The sequence below is a fragment of the Ranitomeya variabilis genome, chromosome 5 (assembly GCF_051348905.1).
Source record: "Ranitomeya variabilis isolate aRanVar5 chromosome 5, aRanVar5.hap1, whole genome shotgun sequence".
Classification (NCBI taxonomy): domain Eukaryota; kingdom Metazoa; phylum Chordata; class Amphibia; order Anura; family Dendrobatidae; genus Ranitomeya; species Ranitomeya variabilis.
The window spans coordinates 100,184,634-100,197,010 of NC_135236.1; the positions used below are offsets into that span (position 1 = coordinate 100,184,634).

A 12,377-nucleotide genomic window follows, 5' to 3' on the forward strand; every position below is an offset into this window, starting at 1 on the left:
CAATGGACATGGGGAGACATGTAAAAAAGCACATTCATCTTAACGGGTCCGTGATCTATCTGGAAATATAATGGATGGCGTACGTGCCACTAGAGCATAGATGTATGTACTGTATACATGTAATATGTATATGATTGCCCAATGTTGCACAAGTGTTCCTGCTTCTGGGTGAGAAGGAGTTAACAATTAGCAGGCAATAGTGAGATTTCACAGGGAGGGGACAGAAATTTTGGTTTATATCCATTTGTGTAAAACAAAGGCAGCCCTTTGTGTGATAGGCAGGTATGAGCAGGCCCAAACCAAGATCCACGGCACAGCTGGGAAGACGGAAAGCAGCCTCTCGCTGCACCTCCAGCCGCCTGGGATCCAGGAACAGCGGAGAGTGGTCTCCTCTCGGGATGTCTCAGTGGTATAGGAAATTAGGATGGGATTTTGGCTGTATCCCGGCTCTGAAGATGAGACTACTGTGCCTCGCTGATGGGAGAATGACGCTTCAGCTGCAGCACAGAGGTACAGATGACTTTGTACTGACCTACTCCAGCAGGTTGATGTTCTGTAACCCTACTAGATGGACTGTGCAATGGAGCAAGGGATAAAAAACAATATCCCAGTTACATAGGAGAGGTGTGGATCCACCAAAGGTGATCCGATAATCCCACCATATTAAAGTATTGTCAGATTTGTCCATTTTCAGGATGGGAATTGTATAAATCAGACCCGGAAATCAGTGGAGAATCAATTACTTTCTGTCAGCAGATATTGTCTCCTTACTGGGCAGGAGGTCTATACTACTCCATAGACAGGATTCATGGACCCATATATATAGACTAGATGGTGGCCCGATTCTAACGCATCGGGTATTCTAGAATATGCATGTATATAGCAGCCACATAGTATATAGCACAGGCCACGTAGTATATAGGAGCCATGTAGTATATAGCAGACAAATAGTACGTGGCCTTTGCTATATAGTATGTGGCTGCTATATACATACATACATATTGTCGAATACCCGATGCTTTAATACTGGCCACGCAATATATAACACAGCCCACGTACTATATAACACAGGCCACGCAGTATATAGCAGCCACGTAGTATATAACACAGGCGACGTAGTATATAACACAGGCCACGCAATATATAGCACAGCCCACGCAGTACAAAACACAGGCCACATAGTATGTAACACTGGCCGCGTAGTATATAGCAGCCATGTAGTATATAACGCAGCCCACGCAGTATCTAACACTGCTCACGTAGTATCATATATATAGATAATAATGAAAAAATAATACAGAAGCTATTCGGTTTGAAAATACTCATTATCCTGATGTTCAATCTTGGATATAAACAAAACAAAACAAGAAAACGCCCCCAAAAGATTTCCCAGTTTTTAGGTAGAAATAATCGAGAGCATCGATACAGTAACCTGCATGTCTCTTAGCTTTCGTGCAATGTGCAAATAATGAATACTGAGCACTCGATCCAGAAATCTATATAGCTATGAATACATAGGATCAGTTTGTGTTCATTTTTTTAAACTTTGATATTGATTTGATTTTTCAAATTTGCCACAGTCACATTATGGACAGGTGCAGACGAGCGTATTTTCGGTCCGAGTGCGATCTGACAACACATCAGATTGCACTCGGACCAATGTTATCCTATGTGGCCTATCGCACTTCCGATATTTTCCTTGGACAAAGACTGTCCGAGGAAAAAGATCGCTGCATGTCCGAGTTTGATCTCATATTCATATCGCACTCGACTATTCAAGTCAATGAGTGCTTGGAAGCCATCGGACTACACTCGGATGACATCTGAGTGCAGTATAATTTATGCACATTGACAGAATAAAGGAGATGGAGAAATGTTTCTCCATCTTCTTCCCATCCAAGAGAATTGGATCACACACTCTGATCAAACTCTCAGCAGAGTGTCATTTGCATAACCTGATTCTCTGTGGAGAGGGAATATGCAATTGTCTGCACCTGACCTTAGTTATATTCATATTTCTCTAATCTATAAAGTTTTGTAAGGTAATAGATCATTCCATATAATTGCAGCTGATCTGTGTTGGTTAAGATTCTTTTGATCATCTTTTGATCTTCACGATTAAAAGCGATGTCTGGAATTAGAAAGAAGGGTGAGGTTTAAACAGCGCCCCTGTTATCCACAGGCTGTGTCCAGTAGTGCAGCTTAGACCATTTAGTCTCGTACGGCTTTTTAATGATTACCTGCTCTTCTCAGTCAGTGAACGGTAAAGTTTCACTGAAAAGTTTCATCCTGAAAAGTTGGACGAGTGTTATACGTATGTCACTCCGTCTGTCATGCGAACGTGTGACTTGTTTCTCGCCTAGCACCCATATGACATGCGTTCTTGTCATCTGTTACATACTATAATGCTCTATTTTAACTTAAAGCTAGCTGGCAAAAAATAAAAAAATAGAAAAGCAATCTTTAATATAATATATAATATAAAGATCTAGATAGATAGATGATATTAGATATGTAATAGATAAACAGATATAAGATAGATTGATAATAGATAGAAAGATATTAGACATACTGTATAATAGATAGAAAGATATTAGATACGGTATATGATAGATAGGTATTACATAGATACTGTAGATATTATAAACTTGCATTCTTTAGTACCTTTCATGTCGGTTTGTTGTACAGCTTTTTATTCTTGTTTAACCTAATAAATAAAAAGTTTAACAAAATGCCGTTGGGTCACACCTATGTTATGAAACCAGAAAAGGTAAAGCAGACAGCTGTGAGCTGATATTCTCAGGCTAAGAAGGTACATGGTTATTGGGCCCGTCCCAGTCTTAAAATACCAGAAATGACGCATCACATGAGATGCTTCAAGTCTGATACTTCACCCTCGCTCTTCCCGATTGTCCTGGTGCATTGGAAATCTAACACTTAGCGTCTGAGGGGTTAAGCTGCTGTGATCCGAGAGCCTGCTCCTACCGCAGCAGTTACTGGTGAATGTCAGCTGTGTAAAACAGCCAGCACCAACTGAGTATGGAGCAGGCTCAGCAGATGTTGGAAGGAGAAGGTAGACTCCAGGCATGGGTCAGGGTGGATAGGCATTGGCCCCCAGCTCACGGGCTGCTTAACAGTTACATAGCCTGCCACCATTGGTGGTGTACCACAGAGACAATAAAGCCAGCAATAAAACCACTTGACTGTCACTTTACATGTAATGGTATTAATGTACATAGTTTGGCGATTTTTCTAAAGTGAAACACAATCTGCTCCATCAGTTGGAACACTTCTATCATTTCAGGTTTTTCTTGCTTCCACAGGTTACATGAAACAATTGTCACAATGACTTCAGTGTTACTCAAGAAAAATTGTCTGCCAATTCCAATGCAACTTTCCATTGTACAAACAAATTATCTATGTAAAGTTGTCAGAGCATCCTAACAGGAAAAATAATAGATGAGGCCAGATTGTCCTAAGTATTGATTAGTTTGGGCTTACACAGAGTGATAATATTCCTCTCCTTACTCCCGGTATGGGATGTTCTCATTTTTTCCACATCTCTATGTTACAGTGGTTTACAGAAAGTCATATAGTAGCTGAGATAGGATTTATCTGGGGTGACCGTGTCTGGTATTTTGGCCACTTTGTGGCTGGAGGGCTATTCTGTGGTCACAGTGTGTGGCCAGTATTATATGGCCTCTGTATTTGGCTGCTATGTGACATTGAGTATAGCTTTATGCTGTAATTTGGGCAGTGTGGTAACTATTATGAGGAACGTCTTTGCTTATCTGGTCACCTACGTGGTTATTTTTGGCCCTATTCTTGCTATCATTTAGAACCTCTTTTTTATTATTACGTATCCACTGGTTGGATATTTGCTTTTACTTGGGAAATGTTACTTTAATTATGTGGGTACTGTGTGGTAAAGTCACAATTACTGATACAGCTATATGTTCTATGCTTTGTATTTGCAGCTGTATTTGGCCAGCGTCTGGCAGACACCGTAGCGTATGAGAAGAATTTTGGAAGACACATGGTTCCCATATTAATGGAAAAATGTGCAGACTTTATCCTACAAAATGGGCTGAATGAAGAAGGGGTATTCCGACTTCCAGGGCAGGACACTCTGGTGAAGCAACTCAAGGAAGCATTTGATGCAGGAGAAAGGCCTTCCTTTAGCAGGTACACCATACGATACTGCTAGATACTTATACTAGACTAGATGGAGGACCGATGCTATCGCACCGGGAGAGCGGCAATGTCATGGGGGCAGGCATGCGGCTCTGTTGTTGTCTAATGGCATCCTGTGATAATCTAATGACTTTTGCATCAGGGGACTCATGTGCTTGGCGCCTAGGCTTATATGCATTGTTTTTGTCTCAGCGATGCTGCTGCTCTTCAAGAGTCTCATTTGCCCTCTGTTGTCTTCGACGTTGTGCCTTTGCTGCTTTCCTTTCATTGTCATTGGTGTACTTTTCAGGAGGAGCCATGTTGGCGTTGATATTTGCTTTTTAAAGGAGTTTTCCCACGAACAAAACGTTCATTTTAAAAATTGTCTGTGTCTGACCGTGTACCGAACATACCACAGCTCCTGCGCAGGGGAGGAAGCAAAATACAATACTGACATTACAGCAGGAGATCGAAAAGGATACATTTTGTGAGGTAAAATATTTTTTAAAAACAGTCAGTGAAATATTTTACCTCACAAAATGAATCCACTGTGATCCCCTGCTGTAATGTCAGTATTGTCTTTTGCTTCCTCCCCTGCCCAGGAGATATGGTAAAATGAACTTTCGTTCATGGGAAAACCCCTTCCTCTGCCTGTAGACGCGTCATGCATCTGCCACCAGTATCTGTCAAATGATTCACTGCACCTGCGAGTAATTCACGCAGGTGCAGTAAATCAGACAGCCGCTATCTTTGTGCAGACAGATAGCAGTGGTCACATTAAAACTGCGCATGCGCTCCTCCTGTACAAAGAAGGCGGCAGTCGGTGAATCATTCGGCTGATCCCGGCGACAGCGTGTTCGCGACGGTGTTCCACTGGTGGTACCAAGCAAGAGGCTGCGTGAGTGTGTGAGTGTGACGGTGATTCGCTGGTGGTACCGCGCAATAGGTTGGTACCAAAACAGTTTCCATATTGAGACACCCATCACTTGGGTGTCCCAATATGGCAGTCGGTGAACTTCCTCCACTTGGAATTCTGGGATACGGTGACATCTGGACAGAACAGGAAATGAAAACATTACAAGGCAATTATATAAATAGATACTCGGTGACTCCATTATTCTAGATTATTAATGCAAAATAACTCTTCTTCACAGGGAAATAAACTGACTCTTTAGTGCCTCCTATCGGCTAGAAATCTGTTAAAAATATTCAGTACACCACTTTTACAGCCAGGATACATAGCACCGCATGTAGTCAAGCAGACCCCTTTCTCTGACCATTAGCAATAACTCTGGAAAAAGTGCTGTCTGTAGAAGGGTATCTAGGGTTTGGTTGATATTGATGGACATACAGGGTAGTTCCCTAGAAGAAAGCTGTTTTGCATACTCCTTTCCAAATATCATTGCTTCAAAGACTTGCCAGTCGGATCTCCACTAGGAGACCAACTACCTTCTACATTCTCTTGCCTGAAAAATGGTTACTTTAGAAAATTGCTACCCAGCAATCTCTATAAACCAAGGGTGGGTAATTAATATTGCTGAGGGGCCACATAAGAGACCGTGACTGTTGTGGAAAGCTGAACAAATGGGCTGAAATTGTTATGATCAATATTAATATATGAATTATAATTACTATTTTATATTAATATTATCACTTTGTTGAGTAGAATTAAGCATGCTTCATCCCCATATATACCATATGAGCCCAAACACAGCCCTTTATATACAGTATGAACTCCCACACAGCCTCCTACATACAGTATGAGACTCCCACACAGCCTCCTACATACAATGAGACCTCACATAGTCCTCTATATACAGTTCTATACCCAAATAGCCTCCTATATACAGTATGAGCACTCACATAGTCCCCTATATACTGTACATAGAAACATCCCATACACATATGACAAAAAAAAACAACACATACTCACCTTGCTCCTTTTCCCCTGGCACATCGCTTCTGTCACTGATTGGTGGAAGACGGAGCCGACTGCTCCATTCTCCAACTATATATTCACTGCTGTTTGCAACTTGGGGGCATGGGGCGGCCTGTGGGTCACTGTTTTCAGCCCTCCAAGCTGTCTTGGTCCACAGGTCCAACTGGAACTGACGGTGAGTTGTATGTGGCCTGCAGGCCGCACTTTGCCTAGTTCTGCTATAAACTATTACAAGCAACAAAACCATTATGATCAAGTTGGTGTAAAAACTCTCAAAAATGTTCTGGCACCCATGAAAATCTATATTCTCTGCTAGATCTTTTTGCAAGCTCATATACATTTTCCAATGGTCTTTTCAGGGACACCGATGTGCACACTGTGTCATCTTTGTTCAAACTGTACCTTCGGGAACTGCCTGAACCAGTCTTTCCATGGTCCCAGTACGAAGACTGTCTGGCATGTGAGAATACAATGAGTATTGATGAGGAGAAGGTAAGTAACATAGAAATTCTAATTTTGGCTGAATAGCTAAACAACCAAAGCGTGACTAAAACTAAAACCAGCCAGGAGATGCCACCGGATGGGTTTCTGACTTTAGTTCCCAGTTTCCTGACTTACTCATTTTTTGAAAGCTAGTGCTGCCTATAGTTTTACACAAATGTCATGGCCTGTATTCTTTAGGTAGTTGTGCTAATGGGAACCATGTTTTACACTGTCACTGTGGAATCGAATAGGGAGCAGTGAGACTTAGGGTACTGTCACACAGTACCATTTTGATCGCTACGACGGTACGATTCGTGACGTTCTAGCGATATCGTTACGATATCGCAGTGTCTGACACGCAGCAGCGATCAGGGATCCTGCTGAGAATCGTACGTCGTAGCAGATCGTGTGGAACTTTCTTTCGTCGCTTGATCACCCGCTGACATCGCTGGATCGTTGTGTGTGACAGCGATCCATCGATGTGTTCGCTTGTAACCAGGGTAAACATCGGGTAACTAAGCGCAGGGCCGCGCTTAGTAACCCGATGTTTACCGTGGTTACCAGCGTAAACGTAAAAAAACAAACAGTACATACTTACATTCCGGTGTCTGTCCTCCAGCGTCTCAGCTTCTCTCCACTGTGTGAGCGTCTGCCAGCCGGAAAGCGAGCCCGGCGGTGACGTCTGACGTCACCGCTGTGCTTGCCGGCTATGGCGCTTACACAGTGGAGAGAAGCAGAACGCCGGGGGACAGACACCGGAATGTAAGTATGTACTGTTTGTTTTTTTATTACTTTTACGCTGGTAACCACTGTAAACATCGGGTTACTAAGCGCGGCCCTGCGCTTAGTTACCCGATGTTTACCCTGGTTACCGGGGACTTCGGCATCGCTCCAGCGCCGTGATTGCAACGTGTGACCGCAGTCTACGACGCTGGAGCGATATTCATACGATCGCTGCGACGTCACGGATCGTGCCGTCGTAGCGATCAAAATGGTACTGTGTGACAGTACCCTTATGGTGAAAACCAATATAGGCCTTCTCCCAAGAAACCACCGGAGACTAGATGGAGGTGGACATGACTTGGGGATGGGTGGACCGAGAACTCCTGCAGCTTTTGTTTGTATTGCGGTGTAGATTTTAACCCCTTAACGACCGCCGATACGCCTTTTAACGGCGGCCGCTAAGGGTACTTAAACCACAGCGCCGTTAATTAACGGCGCTGTGGAAAAAGTGAATAGCGCCCCCCAGAGTCGGATTTTCTCTGGGGTCTCGGTTGCCGAGGGTAGCCGAGACCCCAGAGAACATGATTCGGGGGGTTTTTACCGACCCCCGAGTTGCGATCGCCGGTAATTAACCGTTTACCGGCGGTCGCAACAAAAAAAAAAAAAACGCGATTTGCCGTTTAATTTCTCTGTCCTCCGATGTGATCGCACATCGGAGGACAGAGAAATGTGGTCCCCGATGGCCCCCAATAGCCCCCCAATACTTACCTACCTCCCCCGGTGCTCCTCGTGTCTCCCCATGGGCGCCGCCATCTTTTTTCCGGGAAAAAATGGCGGGCGCACGCGCAGTACGCCCGCCGCCCGGCACCCGGATGTTCTTTGGGGTCTCGGCTGCCGGGGGTAGCCGAGACCCCAAAGAACATGATCGGGGTCGATTTGCACCGACCCCTGCTTTGCGATCGCCGGTAATTAACAGTTTACCGGCGACCGCAAAAAAAAAAAAAAAAAAAAAAGCGATCAGTTATTTCTCTGTCCTCTGATGTGATCGCACATCAGAGGACAGAGAAATAGGGGGATTCGGGGACCCTATCATACTCACCCGGGGTCCCTGGGTCCTCTTCTGTCTTCTCCTGCCAGCCGGCTTTTTCATCATGGCGGGCGCATGCGCAGTGCGCCCGCCATCTGCTGCCATCTGCCGGCCGGCAGGAGAAGACAAGTTGGGGCTAAAATTAGGGTTAGGGTTAGGGTTAGGGTTAGAGTTAGGGTTAGAGTTAGGGTTAGGGTTAGGGTTAGGGTTAGAATTAGGGTTAGGGTTAGGGTTAGAGTTAGGGTTAGGGTTAGAGTTAGGGTTAGGGTTGGGGCTAAATTTAGGGTTAGGGTTAGGGCTAGGGTTAGGCTACTTTCACACTAGCGTTTTTTGGCTTCCGTCGCAATGCGTCGTTGGAGAAAAAACGCATCCTGCAAAAGTGCTTGCAGGATGCGTTTTTTCTCCATTGGCTTGCATTAGCGACGCATTGCGACGGATTGCCACATGTCGCATCCGTCGTGCGACGGATGCGTCGTGCTTCGGCGGACCGTCGACACAAAAAAAACTACATGTAACTTTTTTGTGCAACGTGTCCCACATATTTCAGTGCCACGTGCCACGTATTTAAGTGACACGTGCCACGTATCAAAGTGCCACGTGCCACATATTTCAGTGCCACGTATCAAAGTGCCACGTGCCACGTATCAAAGTGCCACGTGCCACGTATCAAAGTGCCACGTGCCACGTATCAAAGTGCCACGTGCCACATATTTCAGTGCCACGTGCCACGTATCAAAGTGCCACGTGCCACGTATCAAAGTGCCACGTGCCACATCTTTCAGTGCCACGTGCCACGTATTTAAGAGACACGTGCCACGTATCAAAGTGCCACGTGCCACATATTTCAGTGCCACGTGCCACGTATTTAAGTGCCACGTGCCACGTATCAAAGTGCCACGTGCCACACATTTCAGTGCCACGTATCAAAGTGCCACGTGCCACGTATCAAAGTGCCACGTGCCACGTATCAAAGTGCCACGTGCCACATATTTCAGTGCCACGTGCCACGTATCAAAGTGCCACGTGCCACGTATCAAAGTGCCACGTGCCACATCTTTCAGTTTCACGTGCCACGTATTTAAGAGACACGTGCCACGTATCAAAGTGCCACGTATCACGTATTTCAGTGCCACGTATTTAAGTGACACGTATCACGTATAAGTGCCACGTGTCACGTATTTAATTGCCACATATTTAAGTGCCACGTATCAAGATTTTCCATGGAGAACAGACACATCCAGAGATATGTCTGCTCTCCACGGCTGCAGCAACACACTGACAGGAGCCATAGTTCCTGTCGGTGTGTCACTGCGCATGCGCGAGCGAGTTTACCGGCGGTCATTGACCCCGGCACTCTCGCTTAACGGCAGTGCTGCGTGGGAAAGTTCAACGCAGCTGTACTGCTGTTAACCGAGACGCCGGAGTCATTGAACTCCGGAACAGTACGCGATACACTGCTAGGAGCTTCGCTCCTGGCAGTGTATCGCCGGAGAGCAGCCGATCGGCGTGGGACACTCGTTTTATGGATTCTGCGGACAGGGAGTATGAATTTGGTTTATTATTTTTGGATTTTTTCCTGGAGGATCGAAGGCTTCGCCTACCAGTGTGCTGTTGGTGAGTATATACTCTGTGTTATATGTTGTATGTACTGTGTGTCATGTATGTGTATTGTGTGTAGGTGTTTTGTGTAACTTTACAATTGTGCTAAGTCGCCGGACACAGGGACAACTCTCCCATCCTAATACCGGATGGGAGTAGTAGTCCCATACGGCGACTTAGCACAATGGTGGCACTAGCGTCGCATGGGGACACACACACGCACACACACGCACACACACGCACACACACGCACACACACACACACAGAAGGACTCCATGCTGCTTCACTGGGGGGCGGGGGCTTCCCTCTTCCTGTCCGACGTCACGTCCGGTCCTGGGTGTCAACCCCTCCGTACAAAGACGCCGACACCCAGGACAAAGGCGCTGTGTGTGGAAGGTAATATGGGGCCCTAGGGGGATACGCAGACACGCCGCTGCGTAAAGAATTGACATGTCAATTCTTTTTACGCCGGCGTGTTTGCAGACAAAAGCGCCGCGTTTTTTTGCGGTGTGTCTGAACGGCAAAGTGAATTTCTCATTCACTTTGCCGGCAGACGAAAATGACATTGCACATTTTTGAAAAGCGCCCGCAAAATAGCGCTCAAAAATGCGCTATGTCTGAAAGTAGCCTAAGGCTTCTTTCACACTTGCGTCGGTTGGGATTAGGGTTAGGGGTGTGTTGGATTTAGGGTTTTGATTAGGGTTATGGTTAGGGTTGAGATTAGGGCTGTTTTGGGGTTAGGGTTGTGATTATCGTTAGGGTTGTGATTAGGATTATGGATCGGGTTGAGATTAGGGTTAGGGCTGTGTTGGGGTTAGGGTTGGAGTTAGAATTGGGGGGTTTCCACTGTTTAGGTACATCAGGGGGTCTCCAAACACGACAGCCAATTTTGCGCTAAAAAAGTCAAATGGTACTCCCTCCCTTCTGAGCTCTGCCGTGCGCCCAAACAGTGGTTTACCCCCACATATGGGGGATCAGCGTACTCGGGATAAATTGGACAACAACTTTTGGGGTCCAATTTCTCCTGTTACCCTTGTGAAAATAAAAACTTGGGGGCTAAAAATCTTTTTTGTTGGAAAAAAATATATTTTTTTATTTTCACTACTCTGCATTATAAATTTCTGTGAAGCACTTGAGCTTTCAAAGTTCTCACCACATATCTAGATAAGTTCCTTAGGGGGTCTAGTTTCCAAAATTTGGTCACTTGTGGGGGTTTCTACTGTTTAGGTACATTAGGGGTCTGCAAACGCAACATAACGCCCGCAGACAATTCTATCAAAGTCTGCATTGCAAAATGGCGCTCCTTCCCTTCCGAGCTCTGCCGTGCGCCCAAACAGTGGTTTACCCCCACATATGGGGTACCAGCATACTCAGGACAAATTGGACAACAACTTTTGGGGTCCAATTTCTCTTGTTACCCTTGTGAAAATAAAAATTTGGGGGCTAAAAAAATCTTTTTTGTGGGAAAAAAAATATTTTTTATTTTCACTACTCTGCATTATAAACTTCTGTGAAGCACTTGGGCATTCAAAGTTCTCACCACATATCTAGATAAGTTCCTTGGGGGGTCTATTTTCCAAAATGGGGTCACTTGTTGGGGGTTTCTACTGTTTAGGTACATTAGGGGTCTGCAAAGGCAACATAACGCCCGCAGACAATTCTATCAAAGTCTGCATTCCAAAATGGCACTCCTTCCCTTCCGAGCTCTGCCATGCGCCCAAACAGTGGTTTACCCCCACATATGGGGTACCAGCATACTCAGGACAAATTGGACAACAACTTTTGGGGTCCAATTTCTCTTGTTACCCTTGTGAAAATAAAAATTTGGGGGCTAAAAAAATCTTTTTTGTGGGAAAAAAAATATTTTTTATTTTCACTACTCTGCATTATAAACTTCTGTGAAGCACTTGGGCATTCAAAGTTCTCACCACATATCTAGATAAGTTCCTTGGGGGGTCTATTTTCCAAAATGGGGTCACTTGTTGGGGGTTTCTACTGTTTAGGTACATTAGGGGTCTGCAAAGGCAACATAACGCCCGCAGACAATTCTATCAAAGTCTGCATTCCAAAATGGCACTCCTTCCCTTCCGAGCTCTGCCATGCGCCCAAACAGTGGTTTACCCCCACATATGGGGTACCAGCATACTCAGGACAAATTGGACAACAACTTTTGGGGTCCAATTTCTCTTGTTACCCTTGTGAAAATAAAAACTTGGGGGCTAAAAAATCTTTATTGTTAAAAAATATATATTTTTTATTTTCACGACTCTGCATTATAAACTTCTGTGATGCACTTGGGCATTCAAAGTTCTCACTACACATCTAGATAAGTTCCATGGGGGGTCTAGTTTCCAAAATGGGGTCACTTTTGG

At 45.0% G+C, this 12,377-nt stretch overlaps 1 protein-coding gene across 2 annotated transcripts in view; it reads left to right on the forward strand.

The window, feature by feature from the left end:
- Positions 1 to 12,377, forward strand: part of ARHGAP25 (Rho GTPase activating protein 25) — a 180,452-nt gene that overhangs the window by 134,569 nt on the left and 33,506 nt on the right. The window contains exons 1-3 of one of the 2 annotated variants that reach the window (XM_077263046.1): positions 267 to 510; positions 3,978 to 4,185; positions 6,472 to 6,604. In XM_077263046.1, coding sequence (XP_077119161.1) covers positions 285 to 510; positions 3,978 to 4,185; positions 6,472 to 6,604 — 567 coding nt within the window. In that variant the 5' untranslated portion in view covers positions 267 to 284. Of the gene's footprint in view, positions 1 to 266; positions 511 to 3,977; positions 4,186 to 6,471; positions 6,605 to 12,377 lie in introns of those variants that run through there. The other variant, XM_077263045.1, reaches the window with a different exon arrangement.